We start from the raw sequence: 18,811 nt of genomic DNA on the forward strand, positions 1-18,811 counted from the left end.
AAAGATTATTGTATTATCTAACCTTTGGACTAAATGAGCTGTCTTTCTGTATTCTTCTCTATTGCACTTTATTACCTTGAGCTTCTGTACTTTAAAATCTAGTGGTGTAATTGTGAAGTCATGCACAGGAATTTCCTTATCATAGACTGTGAAAATGTTTTAAGCAAGTAAAACTTCACGTCTGTGTTTCTGCACGAAATCTATTTCAAATATGTATTGTTTATCAATGTCAGTTATCAGCATACCTGTGGTGCAGAAAAGCTTCCCACAGTGAGAGTGACCTCTGGCCTTCCTCTTATTCTAACCAATGCAGTTTGTATCATTCCATTTTCATGTTTCATCTCTAGGAGAAAGTTACCAGCTTTCATTCATTACCATATCAGATAAAGATGGTAGTATAGAGCGACTGTCAATCAACATGGTTAAAAGCTTTCAATCAACATACTGGTTGACTTGCAAGTTGGTTTCTTATCTCAGCAGGAATCTCATAGATTTAATATTGCCTCTTCCTTACTTCTGATCCCTTGGGAGCAGTTTTATTTGTGGTACCTTACATTCTCTTTTAAGATACAATTTAAATGTCCATTTAATCCTTTGAGCTCTTCCGTATCAGTATTAGATGGAGCTGATGTTTCTACACTGTTTAATAACTTCAATGTCTGGATGGTGCTTTCAGTTGTTTATCTGCAACTTTAACTGATCTTTGTTTAATTGCTAAAAAACAGCTTCTGAAGAGGTGCACTTATTTTGCTTTGGTTTAATTAACACATTTCTAATTTTTTGTTATATCAATGAGTTGTTTACCTGCCAACAAATCTATCATTTCACAAAGAACATGTAGTTAAGATAGTATTTCCACATCTTTAGGAAGTTTGGCTAAGTTTCGTTTTTACTCCATACTCTGGTCCTAAACTTTGTTTTAGAAACTTCTGTTACAAAATGCTCCAAATCTGAGATAAAGCAGCCGATGATGCCAAACACTTCTTACAGCTCTCCGTTAGAAGGTTGCTTAATGTTGTTAAAGCTTGTCCTCTTAAACAAACAGCAAAATGAATAGTCTTTTAGTTTCTCACTTGAATGATGTTCAAGCAGTGACCTAGCTGGAGTGGTCCTGGTTAGTCCTGCAGTCATAGATTGTATAATGTTAGAAGAAATGAATTTTTGTATTCCACATTGTGGTATTTGAGGTTCAAATTCTTGAGTGGATACACAAAAGAGTGGCAGAGTTAATCTTTACATTTTTAATCTAGTTTCTAGATATTTGTTCAAGAATTTAATCATGTATTTTGGTTTTATAATGTTTCTCTACTTCACTGACCTTGTTCTGTATTTCATAAGCTTCATTATAATCCTCTTGTACATTTCTTTGGCTTCCTTGATCTTGTCTTTTAACAAGTTTATTTCTGTTCATAATTCTGTTGTAAATCTAGTGTCTTATTTTAGTGCTTCTCGTGTTTCCTTCTCCCATTCTTCCATTAATTTTCTTCTTAATCTTCTCTCCAATGTTTCTTTATTTCCATTATATTTTCTATCTGAAATCAGGCATGTGTCATTTTCTTCAAATTGAGTCTATGTTCTATTTTATTTTTACCAAAGTAATATCACTCCTGAGATCATGACATAAGTGTTGTAATGGTTTTCGTTACTGGGTGTTTTTTTTGGGGAGAAAAGGGAGGATTGCTTAGTAAAAAGGGTAAAGTCCAAATGACTTTACAATAATAGTTCATCCGTCACCTTAAAGTTCCATGGTTAGTAGAACCATCACTTGCCAATAGAACCTCATAAAAACTAATCCTGATTAGAAATTTCATTTGTCTTGTTCCACATTTCTTCATCGAAACAAACTCAATATCCACAGAACTAAACTAACAAACCCATTAACAATACTCACCCTAACAAACATACTAACTTCATTTACTGTCTGACTCACAATATGGCTGAAACTGTTTCCTAAACTTCCAAAAAATCCTGTAGGGTGGCATTTCTTACTAGTATGTTACAATAGGTCAACCACACTACATCTGCAACACCAGTGCTCCTTAGGCTAACTGTGACATGACAAACATAGTATTGATTGAGGAACTATATATACATACAATCAATTTTCATGAAAAATGACATGGTGTGAACCAGATTAATCAGGCAAATTGTAAATATTATAACTTTTATTTAAGTCATTTAGAAACATTTACATTAAAGACAGACTATAATAGTATTTTGCAAGTTAGGTTTCTGTTTATTTCAAAAGTTAATCTTAGTTTCATATTACAAAACCCATTTTTTGAATTGAGACTGTCACAGATTTAACTTTCTGACAATAACTGAACCAACAAGTAGCTACAAATCGTACTTCTCCAAGAGAATGAATATATGTATGAATGTAATGAGTTAATTATTATCCATACTTCACTCAAAACAGCAGACATTACTGACACTTCAAGACTTTAAAGTAATAGTTAATGATATTTATTTCATATGTACATATGAGCAAATGTCAGATATAGTCATCAATATCACCCATTATGATTACAGTAAAATTCACTTTTAGAAATTCATAAGTTTATCATTCACACGAACTTAAATATTTCAAAAGTACAGGGTGTTTGGAAAGTCACTGTGCACTTATATATTTATTAACAGACAAAACTGCACAGTGACTTTCCAAACACCCAATATAAATGGAAGATTTGGGCTAGCTTAATTTAAGTTTCTGATTCCTAATTATACAATACAGTGCTTACTAACAAACAGTTATCACAGTTTAACAAAGATGTACATTCAACTGGTTTTATACTCAATTTTTAGTTGCTTTGGCATGTGACTTGTGTGCATTCACGCACATACAAGATCATATGTAAAAAAAAATGTTTACATACAAAGTATGTGGATGAAATCAGTACTTATAACTATTCCATCTTCATCTCTTGCAAACTAAAAGTTATATGTGTGCAACTCAATATCAATGTAACCACATACAAACTTCAGTAATATAAAAATAAAAAATGAAAACTATAAAAAAGAAATAAAAAAACCACAACTTTGGCTTAGGAACTTAAAGCATAACTTCTTAGAAAGAAGAAAACATTCACAATAACATGTTAATCAATAGAATCTTCTTCTCTCAATCTTTTCTTCTCATTTTCTGATGAACTTGTGGCTGAATGAGATGTACTTGACAAAATTAGTGCAGAACTTGAAGTTACTCTTGGAAGGTTCATCTTTCCTGACACAAGTGGACTTCTGCTGACAATAGGTCCTGTAACAAAAAACTGTTTTTTGAATATCACATAATTGCTTCAGACAGTGAAACAAAACTGAGTTTAACCAAAAGGTTTTTTACCCACCCCCCATCCTCCCCAACACACATAAATTTAACATTTTCATTTTCCTTACATGCAATGTATTTGACATATTTCTCTACTAAGCTAGCGACTAGCACTTCAGTGCTACTACCAACTATATTTGCATATTTGCCAAACCATTGTAATAGCTCTTACACTGCAATGAGAATTGCATTAATCTATGAAAATGGCATATCCTTCTTCATAAGTACTGTCCTAAAAAACTTTATGCAAACGAAAAGCACAGCTCTGACACAGCAGAAAGATGCAAACTGTATGTGAGAGCGAGCGAAAAGATAACTATCTGTCTGAAATACATTTTCAGGCAAAGAATGTGTTAACTTCAGACTACCTTTTCACAGAATAAGTACCTAAAATCACACATTGAGAATATGGTAGAGGAATTAGTTTAGATAAAGAAATTTAAAGGGTGAGCTCCTTTCTCACACTACTATGATAGAAAGGGAAAACTCATGGAGTATGTCCCCCACTAATGAACTATAACATAAAGAAGTATCTGGGGGCCTGGCAAACCATTCAGAAGAGAACTTGAAGGAAGGATGAGTGGAAGATTAGATAAAACATAATACAAAGAAGTTAAAAATAAGAAGAGACATACAGAAAGCAGATCAAACCCAACACAGAGCTTTCATTCCTAAAGCCCCAGAGTATGGAACTAGTGATCAAAAGAGTGGAAGCTTGGTGTTCAGGGGAGTCACAAAGGTATTGATAAGAAAGTTAGGTAAAACCAAAGAAGTCATCCCCAAAACAACTATACCTGGAAAGAACTGAAGGCAGTGGATGAAAAAGTAAAGCTGGGTAAGAAAAGTGGTTTTACTTTATCCTTCTTAGGGGTAGAAGAACCACAAACAGGCATATCTGGACTTTGGTAGGTGCCAGAAACTTGTATTCTTATTCAATACAATCTAAGTGTTTTTTATATAGCAAAACCACATTGGGCTATCTGCTGTATCCACCAAGGGGAATCAGATATCTGATTTTAGCATTGTAAATCTAAAGACTTACTGCTGTTTCACTGGGGAAAATTATGTAATAGACTAAGTTATTTTTTCTTTTTTTTTCATTTATATTGAGTATTCCTATCCTAGGGTTAATAACAACAGACAATTGTTATCATAGTCTCTTGAATACTTGATGAAATTTTGTGATTTGGTTATGTAAGGCACAGTCCAAAAAATCCTTTCTTTGATAAAATATTTTCGAAAATAATGCATCTAGACAACATATTACTAAGGAACTGTATTAGCTTTAGCTTTACAAAAAGTACCCAAATGGAATACTTCACACAGCAAATGTATTGTCCCTTCTTTTGGTGGTAGAGTATAGCCTAATTAGTTCATGTTAATACATGCAAACTCTTACAACAGCTTACTGCACCTGTGTAAACATCTTAGCAATAGCACTGAGACAATAACTACTTACATAGAGAGGTGAGTCAGTAGCACTCAGACAATAACTACTTGTTATACAGAGAGGTGAGTCAGTAGCACTGAGACAATAACTACTTGTTATACAGAGAGGTGAGTCAGTAGCACTGAGGCAATAACTACTTGTTATACAGAGATGTGAGTCAGTAGCACTCAGACAATAACTACTTGTTATACAGAGAGGTGAGTCAGTAGCACTGAGACAATAACTACTTGTTATACAGAGAGACGAGTCAGTAGCACTGAGGCAATAACTACTTGTTATATAGAGAGACGAGTCAGTAGCACTGAGGCAATAACTACTTGTTATATAGAGAGACGAGTCAGTAGCACTGAGGCAATAACTACTTGTTATATAGAGAGGTGAGTTTGTAGCACTGAGGCAATAAGTCAGTAGCACTGAGGCAATAACTACTTGTTATATAGAGAGGTGAGTCAGTAGCACTGAGGCAATAACTACTTGTTATATTAGAGAGAGACAATAACTACTTGTTAGAGAGGTCAGTAGCACTGAGGCAATAACTACTTGTTATATAGAGAGGTGAGTCAGTAGCACTGAGACAATAACTACTTGTTATATAGAGAGGTGAGTTTGTAGCACTGAGACAATAACTACTTGTTATATAGAGAGGTGAGTCAGTAGCACTGAGACAATAACTACTTGTTATATATAGAGGTCAGTGATGCAGCCTTAAAGTATCTTGTAACAAAACTGCTTGTGATTTTATTACCTCAAACCTTGCCCTCATACACTGTTACTGTTTTGATATTGCCACACATACTTTATGTATTAAGTTCAGTAAAGCAAACAGAATGGACATTTTTGTATAATAATATTTAAACAAAGAAAATTATTTGCTGTAATGGTTTTATGAAATTGAAAAAAAAACAATTTCAATTATCAAATTTATTTTATTGTGGATTCAAACTGATAAGACAGACATAATCTGCTTGACATATTATACTCTGCTTTCACTCAAGTTCTTAAAACTTACAAAATATTTGTTTCTTACAAAATGCAGGAAATAAACAGTTTTAATTCTAATTTTCAATATAAATTCAAAGTAATACATGTAATTAATAAAATTTTCCGTTACATAAATATACACACAACTATTACCGTTCTATTTTACTATACTTTATACTACAGCATGTCATGCTTTACCTTGGGAAATTTTAAAAACTGGAATTGGTGTCACTTTACTTTTTGTTGGTGTAAAAGTTGTTTCTGTTCTTGACACTAAAGTGACCAATGGAGAACCTAAAGTTTTAGTGGCTACAGATATCATAGCTCCAGACTTGTTGGCTGAAGAAATGGCTGGCACAACCCTTGAAATTGAAGGTCTAGATAAAACTGTAAAAACCAAAAAACCCTCTCAAGATACCATAATACATTAAATAGCCTGGGTTGAGGTTAATTATATCAAGCTAATTAATATAAAACTAACTATACTGAATAAGCTCCAACTTCCAAAGGTCAACATTCACCATGGCTCAAAGACCCAACTGAGAGAGTTACTTTCTTGATATTGTTATACTTAATACACAGTGTGTGTAGTTATAAATAAAACTGCTGTTTTATCAACAAAGTAAAATGAATTGGTGTCCTTAAAAGGATAGGGGGGAGAGAAATGCACTTTTCCACATTAATAATATGACCAAAACTCTCCCCTGCTACACATCATATTTGTACAATTAGAATCTGGTCCTTCTGCTATTACACAATGATACAATATTACTACATTTCCTTCCTTCAAATAAGGCTAATTCTTTAAAATTTGGATTTTTCCCATCCAACCAACAAACATTAACAAGCTATCATTAAAATGCTGCAATACAGTGTACTAAAAGAGAAACAGAAGTCAACAATTTAGAGTGAAGCAAAGAAAGACTAGCTGGCAAGATTAAAACATGTCACATTTGTCATTAGCTTCCCAGGCATGTAGATAAAACTGGTAGCTTGTTTATTAGGAATTCAGCATTTTGTTTACACCATATTCAGGACTCATAATGTTGAATGTCATTAAAGCTGGATACAGAGATCGAATTTTCAAAATTTTTGATTTAGCAGATCTGCAGCCAAGTTAGATATACCATTCACAATCTTTTCACAACTTGTTTGTATCAGTAATAACATTGGTGCTGACACCAGCAACATAACGCTCTACGAAAATTAGTTGCTATTTTAATCTTTTTTTTATTTTTCTTATAAGGAGTATTGTAAATTCAGTTGTCTAGTAACACTGCAATTAGGTATCTGACAATAAATTGCTTTTTTGTAAGCTTAGCTATGAAAAACAATGAAAAGAAAATTAAAATAACAATTTGCAACTATATATACATAAAATCTTGAATACAGTATACCAATCTGTACATGTTAAAAGAAATGCAATAATGTGCCCTGAATAATTCTGTTGTTATTTTTCATCTATCTCTGATCATTACATTTGTGCATGAATGTATTCAGTGTGAAAATGTTACATTAAAAAATAGCCTCAATGCATTGTGTGTGTGAAAACATGAGAAATGTTTATTTTCATCTTTCCACTTCTGTTTGGTAAGACTGTGAAAGTATCTTTTTTGTCTAATACAGATTTGATAGCTATTGACTGTTTATCTTTAAAATTAAATGCATAAACTGAGAGATTTGTCAACATCTAGTTTATAAATAATAACAACAGAATTTGACCATGGATGTTGTCTTTGTGCAAAATCTACCATTCTATGATTTCCACTTGTTACAGAGGACAGCTTATGCAATTTGTTTTCATTAGGTGCTTTCAAGTCTTCACAACTGATTGTAGTGATCTCAAGTACAATGATGTTATTTCAGTTAAAAATAATCACATAGCTTTAGCCTCTTTTTGTTTATTTCAACAAAAATTTTGATAAGTGTTTCTTAAAACTTTATTTAAAGAAATAAAGTCATTTTAATCTTGTCACTCTTGAACAGTAAGGAAAACTTTAGTCTTAAGGTTTAAAATAATATTGTAATTATAACTACTGCAAACTTTAATATAGAATTTATAAATAATTATAAAATATAACTTTAAATCTGATATGGATTTGAATTGTTTAGAATATTATTGGAAAATAGTTTTTGATTTGATAGTGAAAAAACAGGTTTTTCAATTATAGATTCGTTCTTTATGCCTATGATGATCTATAGGAACTGCATATTGAGAAAACCAAAAGAACAAACTATATTTCTCTGTTGCCTAATTCAATAACTGAAGGTAGTGCTATAAACTCAGGAACTTAGCTATCTTTACCAATTTAAAGATAGGAAGCCTTGAAATGTGCATTTCACAGTGCAGGAGTTAAACACTGTCAAATTCTAAAGGAAAATGATTAGCTACTGATACAGGTCAGAAGAAATATTTACTTATGTTGCACCCTAATATTATTACCACCTTGGTTTTGGATCAGATGGGGCTTCAAGTTATGATCTGAAAGAAACATAGTATTTTGGCTCTTTTAAAATATGACACATCTGATCTTGTTGACATGCATTGCCTTGTCTATAAACTTGAATTTGGAGTCTTGGATTCTATCAGAGAGGTTTCCCAAATGGATAAATAATAACAGTATCACTTTTTACCAAATGTTTAGAGAAAGCTTAAGGCTATTGTTGAAACTATGTAGGAAAACACAAAGTTGTTAATCTATGGTAACACAATGACTGCCTCATGCTTACTGTGCACTTAAAGCACTCACAGGAAATTACTTTCCTATCCCAGCATGTTTTCAGTATGAAGCTGAACAAAATCAAACAGTTCAAAAATTATTAGAAGAGCATGGTTAGTCACTTTTGTTCTAAATAATTATGGATTTCTCCAATTTAACTTACTGGAGCAGCTGTCACAGCTTAAAGATCCAAGCAGATGCCACAACTCCAAGCTATTCAAGCACTGGAAATGTTTTACCTTTCAGTGACAGATATGTACTAACAACTTGGAATGTGTCTTCAAGAATTTCTTCATAACTCTTATGGTGAGGGTGTGAGCTGTGACCGAGATGCTCACAGTGCATTTGAGCATACTGTAGATACTGTTTTAAACAACATTCCAAGCAATGCTTTATCATTGTAAAGACTAGAGGCTCTTGAAGCTGTTCAGGTCTTTTGGCAATAAAAAATAGCTTTAATATCACCAGTTGTCAGTCTTTGATATTTAGAAGGTTACTGTCCTTAACAATCAAAAATGTATGTGACTTTCATTTAACACAATACCAGAAATGGTTGAAACTTAAGAATTTTTGTCAAAGACAAAGGTATCCTACACAATTCTGTGCTATTTTCCTTTTTTGATAACAACCTTCATCAAAGTATTCACAATATCCTCTACTGTTTTGAGATAGTTTTCATGGGCACATTAGCCTGTGAGAGAGGGTTTTCTAGTTTCAAGAGAGGTAAAAATTTACTTATGGTCAAGCCTAAACACTGAAATGTTGGGTATGCTTCTACTTATTTGCATTGAAGGATCAGATAGTACTGATTCCACTGCTACATGTGCAATGAAGTTGTGGTGAACAAGAAGTGAAAGAGCTAAAAGCTAGTGCAGTTAAGTTGGAAATTACTGAATGACACTAAATTGCAACAACTAGCTTTGATGTGCACAGTTTATAAAAGGCCAGTATTATGGTTGCCTAAAATACATTGTTGCAGATATGGTATCAGGTGTTGCCAAAAATATAGTTTTAGATATGTATTAGGTGTTGCTACAATGTAATGCGCTTGATGTTCTCATCATCATTTTTTAAACTTTTTACAATTACAAGTTTAATCTCTATGACAATAATGTTTAAGAATGCCATTTTTTGATATGAAATATTTTAAATTACAGTGTCTCAAATATAGAAAAAACCTTTTTTAACAATTTCAAAACTTCTCTGAAGTTGCATTCAGAATTTAAAACAAAGTAATTCTGCTATTTGCCCAATAGTCTTAAGTTATATCAAATATTTTCTTTTATAAAATGTTTAAACATGTGAGAAAAGCAAAAAAAAAAGAGAGAGAGAGAGAAAGAGAAAAATATATAACCATTTCATAATATAATGCTTCATATACAGAATCATTTTCAAACATTTTTCAAAATTCTTTCTCCTATACTGGTGCAACTATCTCCCTCTACTATTCCCACTCAATACTCATTTTTGAGAATTTACAGGATGTAAACGAACACCAGCAATGGAGATGAAGTACCAACCAGAAATACATTTGCTCTGAAAGAAAAATGTTAACTTCTGATACAATCTTACTAACCAGTAAATGTCATAAGGAGCTGAGGTTTGTTCAAGCAGCAGGGCCCTGAACTGGAACACCTGGAATGTGAAGATGAGCATCTGTCACATCATACTGTCTTCAAAGTTCTACAGAAAATATCCACCAAAATGATAGAAAGGACAAACTCAAGGGGGATCCAGAAAAGAGAATTTAACCAGGACAGATCAATGACAGATCTCCAATCTCCTGTCTTCTTGGAATCACAAACAGCCATGAATAATAATACCCCAGTAAAATTGGGCATACCTGTTCAACACAGGAGCTAGGTATTGAGGGAAAGGGTAGAAACTGATAAACAAGCGATAGTGGCCCTGAGCTTATCTGACAAACAGTTCAAGAGAGTGACAAAAGAGTTTAGACAATAACTGGAGGTAAGACAGGTAAGGTGAAAGGGAAAGAAAGAGAAAGGGCAATTCTTTGATGATTTGTCCTGATTAAAATTAACTGAAGTCCCAAGATTTGAACCCCAAAGAGGAGTAGAGGGTCCAATTGTTGAGGATCCAAACAAGTATCTAAAGGGCAATGGTACACTAAAGCACATTGGTTCAACAAATGAAGGGGCTGGGGCAAGTCAACACCTGACTGGAGTTGGTCAGAAAATCTCTAAGCATGAACTCGTATGTCAGGGGAAAACAAAATTCAGAAGATAAAATTTCATCCAATAAAAAATGCAAAGAGTCATAGGCAATAGGGAAAATGTGGTGAAAAGTGAAATCTCCTGAATAATTGTAGATTGTGGCTGACTAAAAAAAAAAAAACAACAACTCATAATAGTGTTCTTCCTAAGAAACACGTTCAAGCTGAAAGAAAGAAGCAACTGCCAGCCAGTCATAACTGTATTTCCTTGCAAATTAACCCTATCCTGAAAGGTCATGTATTAAAGGCCATGTCATCACATTTGTTGACTCACATTCAAATTTCCATTGAATTACTATTTTATGAATTTATCTCATTAAGTTTGGTATCAAACTGTAGATTATAATTCACAGTTTCATATTATACATAGTTCTTATCTTAAAAATAAATATTTAAAAAACACCTTAACCCTATCCTGAAAGGTCATGTGTGTGTGTGTGTGTGTGTGTGTGTGTGTGTGTGTCACATGGTATGTTGAATGCAGCACTGGTTCAAATTAGATGCTTCTGATGTGAAAATTCAAAGTCTATAATTTTGGAGAAATCAAGAACTGAAAGTACTAATATTAAAAAGCTAGAATACAAAAAAAGAACGTCCTATATTTTCTATTTGCTGAGATATTACTTAGGTACCAAATCAAACACAGTGACCCAGCTCACCTCTTTCCATTTGTGGAAACAGTTCCTTATAGATGCTTCTATATATAACATGTGATTAGCCAATCAAAAGCACATATATAATAGCATCATCTCTTTCTTTGGAGACAAACATCTATAGTGATAAGTTGAATCTTTATCTTGTTAAAAATTTCATATTTTTTAAAACCCAACTACAGGTTAGTTATTAAAATTGATGATTTATAATGAATGCTATAAATACAGTAATTTATGATTTTTTTATTATTCAAATGTATATATAAAACCTAAAAAAAATATTTTTTTATTTTTATGGCTTAGCAACTTGCAGCAAGCAGCAGACAAGTACAAAGCTCATAACAAGAATAGATAACTGTTTGCTTTATTTCTATATTTACTGTTCTATGTTTCAAGAAAAATAAGTTAATCATTTATAAATAGCAATAATCTATCTACATATATAATGTATAACTTAAATGTGACTGTGACTAAAACACACCTAAGGCAGGTGACTTTTATGTTATTGGATTCAGTATCATAAGCACATGTGCAGCACATCATTGCAACTTATTTGAAGTTAGCTGGTAATGGCTGAGAAAAGTATAATAAATATATAATGTTATGACATTTAAGCTATTTGGACTAAACATTTGTATTTAAGTTATAATTTGTAGTCATTCTAGAAAGAAAGTAAGTATAATTTATATTTATTTCCTAATTTTTTATGGTAGTTATGAGATCTGTCAAATCTACCAAACACATACAGAGCTTCCGATTCGATAGTGAAAATAAAATATAAAATAATGTTTTCTTAAAAACATTTGATAATTATCTGGAAGTTATAAAGATTTCATAGGAGAAATTTGAAAATTTTCTGATGCACAAAACTATTATAACCTTAAAATGAAAATTACTCTGCATGTTGGATAGTCAACATTCTGAAAAAAAATTTACACAAAAATCTTCAATTAAAAAAATTTTAATACCTAATTCAAAAACCTTATATTTTGTGCATGAAAGCATTGTAACATTTACCAATAACCTGCAAAATTTTGCAGACATATGTATATATTATCAAAAATCATAGTATGATTACTCTCATGAATACTTTCATGGTTACGAGTTGAGTGAATTACACCCAACCTGCAATGAAAGGATTAATACCTGTACTTTCTCTGCAAATGAAGTTGAACCTACATAATGGGAAGTCATACCATTAGCACTGTCTGTTGTTATAGGAATTTCTATTCCCAATACACTGAACCTTAAATTCATACTAAATCCACACAGAATTCAAGAACAAAAAAAAAAAAAACTGAAATCAAACACACAAAAATGTATTAAAAATGGCAATGATCAAAAACTGGAGTCACATGTGAATAAAAGATGTCTACACACTATAGTTCCAATGAAGAAAGTGAGGATTAAAACCAAATGTTATTCATTATATGCATATTAGTGTCAGTCATAGAAATTGTATCCAGGTTAACAGAAACATTACATTAGCAGCTTAAGAGGTCAGTAACATAAAAATCTAAGCTCAGAATTCCTACTTCAATATAACATGATGAAATCATATTTTAACACTTGTCACATAACCTACAACAATATTACACTATTTAAAATTTACATAACTTGAAATATGTTTTTAATAGTAAAAATATATTTTAAGTTGATTGACTACCGAGTTAAACAGAACTAATATGTATCAAGAAATAAAGCTTCTCTATATTTATACAAGATGTCACTTAAGAAATATATGGTAAAAACTCACAAATATTTGAAGTGTTAGACTGTATCGAACTGAAGGACACTTTAGAAGATGGAACACTGACCTGAATACGAGGCTTGAGAAGAAAGAAAAATTTAAATAGTTAATACAAATGAAACTACTGTATAATTTATCATTAAATTATATTTACCCTATCCACCCATCTTGAACATGCATGCTTGAATATTCTTTCAAACAGAAAAAAATACCAGTACAATTACAAAATTACGACTATATAACTGTACCTTAAATATAGTTTCCTTTATTTAAAATGTTATAATATACTAAATAATTAACATCAGAGATAGCAGTTAATACTACAACTCATAATATCATTGAGTGTTGAAGAACGTTAACAGTAGAATACATTTTCCTGGTTCTGTCAAGATTTTACAAACTTTTAATTTTCTTTAAAAAACCATATGTGATAATAATATTGTACTTTGTTCTTAAGAAGTGAACTTTAGCAGAAAAAAGAAACTTCTAAAATAATTAATTTCTTGGTAAAATATTTTTAGGACAAACATAAATAGAACTCTATTAAAAATAAAAAATGTATTCCAACTAAAATAAAAGATTACCCTCTTCTGTGGTTTGGCTTGATAATTAGGATTTGTTAAACAGTACCTATCAGGAGGAAGATGAACTCCAGCAGTGGACTTGATCAAAGGCAGAGGTGTATCATTTTTTTCCCTTGCAACTTCTAACAAAAGCTAGAACACAGAAAATAAAAATGTATGTTGTTACACCATTTTCAGTACCATAGCTTGCAAGTTCAAAATTACAAAATTAATTTTGTCCATCTTGTGTAGCTGACACCTTTAAAATAATTTTAAGATATGAACAAAATAGTTAACAACACTTACATCTCTTGGAGGTGGACAAGTAAAGGATTTGTCCATCTGCAACTGTACTGCAAGGCGAACATCATGAACATCAATGTTTTTCTTTTTGGCATGGGACGAAAATAAACAAGCATCATCAAGCATTGTTGTAACATATTCTGAATAAAACATAAGAATCAACATCATAATCATTTCCAAACACAGTTTCAACATATGGGGGGAAAGAAAAAGTTTAAGGCACAAATAGCCTAAACCTAAAAGAACTAAGTTTCTAACGTTAGGCTGATACTGTTTCACTTTCATTTTTTTTTTTCTTATACCATACACTACCAAAGAGGTCTATGTAGGACAACAACTTAACAATTTTATGAAAAGAACTGATGAAACAGTTATGCAAAAGCACTAATTTTCTATGTAAAACACATACACCTGTAATGAGATTCCAGAAGTAAAATAGTGATGAAGAGCATCAATACATTTATTTTAGTAAAAAGTCAATGACGTGTTAGGTATATGACTGGATTTATATTGTATTACTCCCATACATTACTGATGAAGTAAACAAAACAATAAATAATTTATTAAAACTATTATATATAAATACACCTTCATTAGAAATAACAATAACTGACCACTTTGTTTGGAACCCCAAAATAAATTTACTTGCATTACCAAAGTTTGCTGATCATTCAGTGCAGAAAGTGGTTACTAGAGCTTTATAAATGCAGATATATAGTCAACAGGTAATATGCAGGTCAATAGGTAGAGGCAAAACTTTCATCAAGATTCCAATACACAAGAAATTCAGTCCTTCTCTAGCACAAACATCATATCAAAAGGGTGTATATTTGTCACAGAAAAACCATGGCTGCCAACCACTGGTAACTAACCAAGGAAAAAACATGTATACTTGTAAAATTAAAGCAAAAAGTAGACACCAGACTGTGTCATGGGATCCAGGACAATGTCTCACCAGAGCAAAATATTACAGAAATACATTAGATGCTTTTGTTACTTTATTTCTTAAATTTTATATTACAAAAAAAAACAAATATAATATTACATTATACTAATATTACTTAATATGAAGTCAACCACAAAATATCTCTGATTTTCATAAATATTCAAAATGTTTTTTTTAAGAATGTTTCATTTGTAAGCAAGTGCTTCAAGTTTTTCTTTACATGAATTGAATTGAATTTTGTGTTCAGACAAAACTGTTGGTTTTTTGTATAAGTATGTTTTTTGTATTTTCCAATGATTTTTAAAAACATTTTAGTCTTGTATTAGACTGAAAAATGTTTCATTTCTAATGAGACACCAATTTTACACAACAAAGAACTAAATTTTTTGCAATAATGTGCAATTTCTCATCTTGAAAAATACAAGCTATAATTACCTACCTAATTAAATTCTCACTTTGAAACAAACACTCATTTGAAGTAATTTTCCTGACATAAAGTTCTCACCTTGAAATAAACAAAACTAAATTTACAAACAAATTTTCAAGATGTCTTAAAAAATAATAAAATATAAATAAAATATATACTACACAAAACATATTTTGGTGAGGCATCAACAATGATGACACTGTCCACCTTGCAAATGTTTTTAGTTTTTTAAAGGCCATTGACCTCTTTAACACTATTTAAGTTTTTAATTCATAACTTAGACCTTTGTTTTATTATTCCATTATGAAGTACAAGTAGTTCAATATGAAATTAGAAAATAGCCTGTAACATCAAATAGCTTGAAACCAGGACTAGAAAGTCCAACTTTAGGTGACTAATGCTGATCTTTGAACTTACCCATTAGTCATACTGGCAAGTTATAATAATTAAACTTATATTAAAGAAAGTCTCTTAAAACTCCTCTTACTTTATGTTATGTACATGGCCAGAGCATCACATAACTTGAAACCATAACTAGAAAGGCCAACTTCAGATGACTAATGCTGTTAGTCACCCTGACGAGTTATGACCATTCAACTTATGCTACAGAATATCCTTTAAAACTAGTATTACTGTAATCTCTCTCTTACTGTTCTACACTAGACATAAAAATTAGATTTAATTTTTAATTCAAAAATTCAACTTTGTTTTGTTTTATGTTGATTCCTTTCTATGAATTTTAATACTTTTACTTTATTTTTAACTTTTTACCAGATGTTTGGCTCAGATAGCCTAATTGCTATGCATTATAAAATGCATAACTCACCCACCCATTGATTGTCAGTGTCTTGCATCATGAATCACCACTTCATTTGACAGTAGTCAGGGTTTGAATATCTAAGAAAACCATGTAAAAGACATCATAAAACTGCCACACAGTACCCAATAGCTTCAGTAGTATTTACAACTGAAAATGTATATTATCTTCTGTGAAAGACATTGTGTATTCTTACACTTATAACAGTGACCTTCACTGACACTTGAGGATTACTGACTTTATTAACTAATGATAAGTAATGTTAAGTGAAATGTCAGCAACTAAAATACATTGAAATACTTGACACATTTCAGGAAATGAAACAACAGCAAGCCTAAGTGTCAAGACTGAGAGTATATCTACCTTATTAATAAATGGGGGTAACTGCATTTACTGGGAATGAGAAACAAGTATAATTTTGAACTTTAAAAATAATAATATTGGGTTTTTGTTTAAAATAAAATATTCAACATGTGAGTGGTTTTTTTTAATTTACTTGCTTTACATTAGACTTGTTTATTAACTGTGGGCCTTCCTGGATTTCATGATATTCACAGGCTATGAGAGCAGAAGCATTTGAGAATATAGATAAAGTACTTTTTATATAATAATAATACTGATGACTGTTTATCATGGTTACTAAAGGCTCTTGACAATATTTAGTTGGACTAAGTACAATTACTGAACTTTGGTCTTTTATAAAATTCTTATCCCTCAATTATAATAAATACACCAGAATATTAGAAAATTCGATTTTTTTTTACAAGCCACTGATTTTTCATGTCACTGACTTTTTTACTAAAATAAATGCATTGATGCTCTTTATCACTAATTAGGGAAACTAAATTTATTAACGTGTTTCAAAACTTGTGTTTGTAGAGGAAGGAAATTCATCACTTATATTTCTTATTAAAATGATAGTAACATGTTAGTCACTTTGAACAAAATTTTTGACCAGTATCTTACAAAACTACATTAATTATTTAGTAATTTGTATTAACCAATGATTCATCCACCTTAACACTACTATCATTAATGAATATGAAAAACAAAGCATGAAAGCCTTAAGAATAAACATATAAAAATTATTAGTTAGTACTACTACTAATAAATCCTAGGAACACAAAGATAAATTTTGGCAGGGTAGAAGTAATCCATAGCTCATACAACTTTACTTTTCTAACAGTAACAGGTGGCTTGCCATTGAAATGGGTTGCCTTCCTGGTCAAGGTTGATTTTTGGTTCTTTACAAGTAACATGGATACGATCAACATAAAGCAGGCCTTTACTGGTCTTCATAAGTTTATTCTCCTTAAATTGTGTGTTAATACTATTAGTGTTATGCTTTTCTCCTCTAGTTTGAAATAACGTTTCATTTTTACTATATATAGTATAAAGTATAGTGGTTACATTTTGAATTTTGTAAAAGGCATCCCATGTTTGGCAATGAACGTAATATTAGTTAAACTGTTAAATTTAACATTAAATATTATTGTTAACCCAAAGTGCCGAACTTATTCACACTACTGATACTATTAACACATGTATCTTAGTATATAGTAATAGAATCATTACACATAAAAAAAAGGTGTACTGAAACTTACTGTAAGTAAATTCAAGCATTTGATTTATAACTCTTGGCTCATACTGTATTACACCCATATCTTTTAAAATTGCAGCCATAACTTGAACATCTTTAGGGCCACTATTACTGTTACTTATGGTAGTTTTGCTGGACGCCATGCTCCTTCGTAATCGTCAGTGCCCTCTTTATAAAATTAACTTAAATTTCTCTTTTTTAATATTTATCAATGGTTGTCGTGCTGTTTAGACAACGCTCCCTTTCTGTTGTCAAAAAAATAAAAAATAAAACCGTGACAGGATTTAGTTTTTAAAGTAAAGACATTTTCCTAAATTGTGGAGTTCAAATACAAATACACACATTACACTATGGCTTTACTCAACATTCAAAGGTTTTTCTATTGAATTTCTGCACATATCAGCTATTATTTATCTACAGTTCTAGATATATCTTTTTTTGTTTATTTGCAAAGTCAAACTAATATAATCAAAATAGTGTTCGTGAAACATATCTAATTCGACTGACATCAAGGATTTCTTTTGTGTTCAATCTTGGTCGAAGCATGCAACTGTGGAGCTCATTCTTAATATGTTTCATCTTTGTAAAATAACTCATATTTGCAGTTTGTGACTATAAGTGATAGTAATATTCGAAAACAGATTTCATTGTTAGCAAATGTTGCTTCCACCTTGTTATGCTTTAATGCAATGGGTTATTTATGTAAAGGCTAGAGGGAGTTCAGCCCCAGTGCCTATTGATAGTTTTATTCTGTGTAAAATTACGTGGTAAATAGAGCCTACCAACAAGAATTAGCCCTGGGCCCACACAACCTTAAATCCGACACTGCTTTAATGTTGTGTATTTACTACAAAATTATTTATACTCACAGTCAATATAATTAACAGCTATAATTAAGAATAGTTTAGTTATTAAGGGGTTTCAGTTGATGAATCGTAATAGATGTTAGGAAAGCGTTTTATTCATAAACTGTGGGTCAAAGTGTACTTTTAGGAAGGCTAGTAGTCAGAACGTACAATGTATTTGCAGTGTGTGTAGGTTAG

General features: G+C 31.4%; 1 protein-coding gene across 1 annotated transcript; it reads right to left on the reverse strand.

The window, feature by feature from the left end:
• Positions 1 to 2,150: 2,150 nt before the first annotated feature.
• LOC143256681 (transcription initiation factor TFIID subunit 9-like) lies at positions 2,151 to 17,949 on the reverse strand. The gene is made up of 6 exons (XM_076514205.1): positions 17,773 to 17,949; positions 13,982 to 14,118; positions 13,697 to 13,828; positions 13,119 to 13,191; positions 5,955 to 6,143; positions 2,151 to 3,256 (listed from the first exon to the last, which is right to left on the reverse strand). The coding sequence occupies exons 1-6, from the start codon at positions 17,909 to 17,911 to the stop codon at positions 3,099 to 3,101; spliced, it is 828 nt and encodes a 275-aa protein (XP_076370320.1). The 5' UTR covers positions 17,912 to 17,949; the 3' UTR covers positions 2,151 to 3,098.
• Positions 17,950 to 18,811: the final 862 nt, after the last annotated feature.

The sequence above is a fragment of the Tachypleus tridentatus genome, chromosome 7 (assembly GCF_004210375.1).
Source record: "Tachypleus tridentatus isolate NWPU-2018 chromosome 7, ASM421037v1, whole genome shotgun sequence".
NCBI lineage: Eukaryota > Metazoa > Arthropoda > Merostomata > Xiphosura > Limulidae > Tachypleus > Tachypleus tridentatus.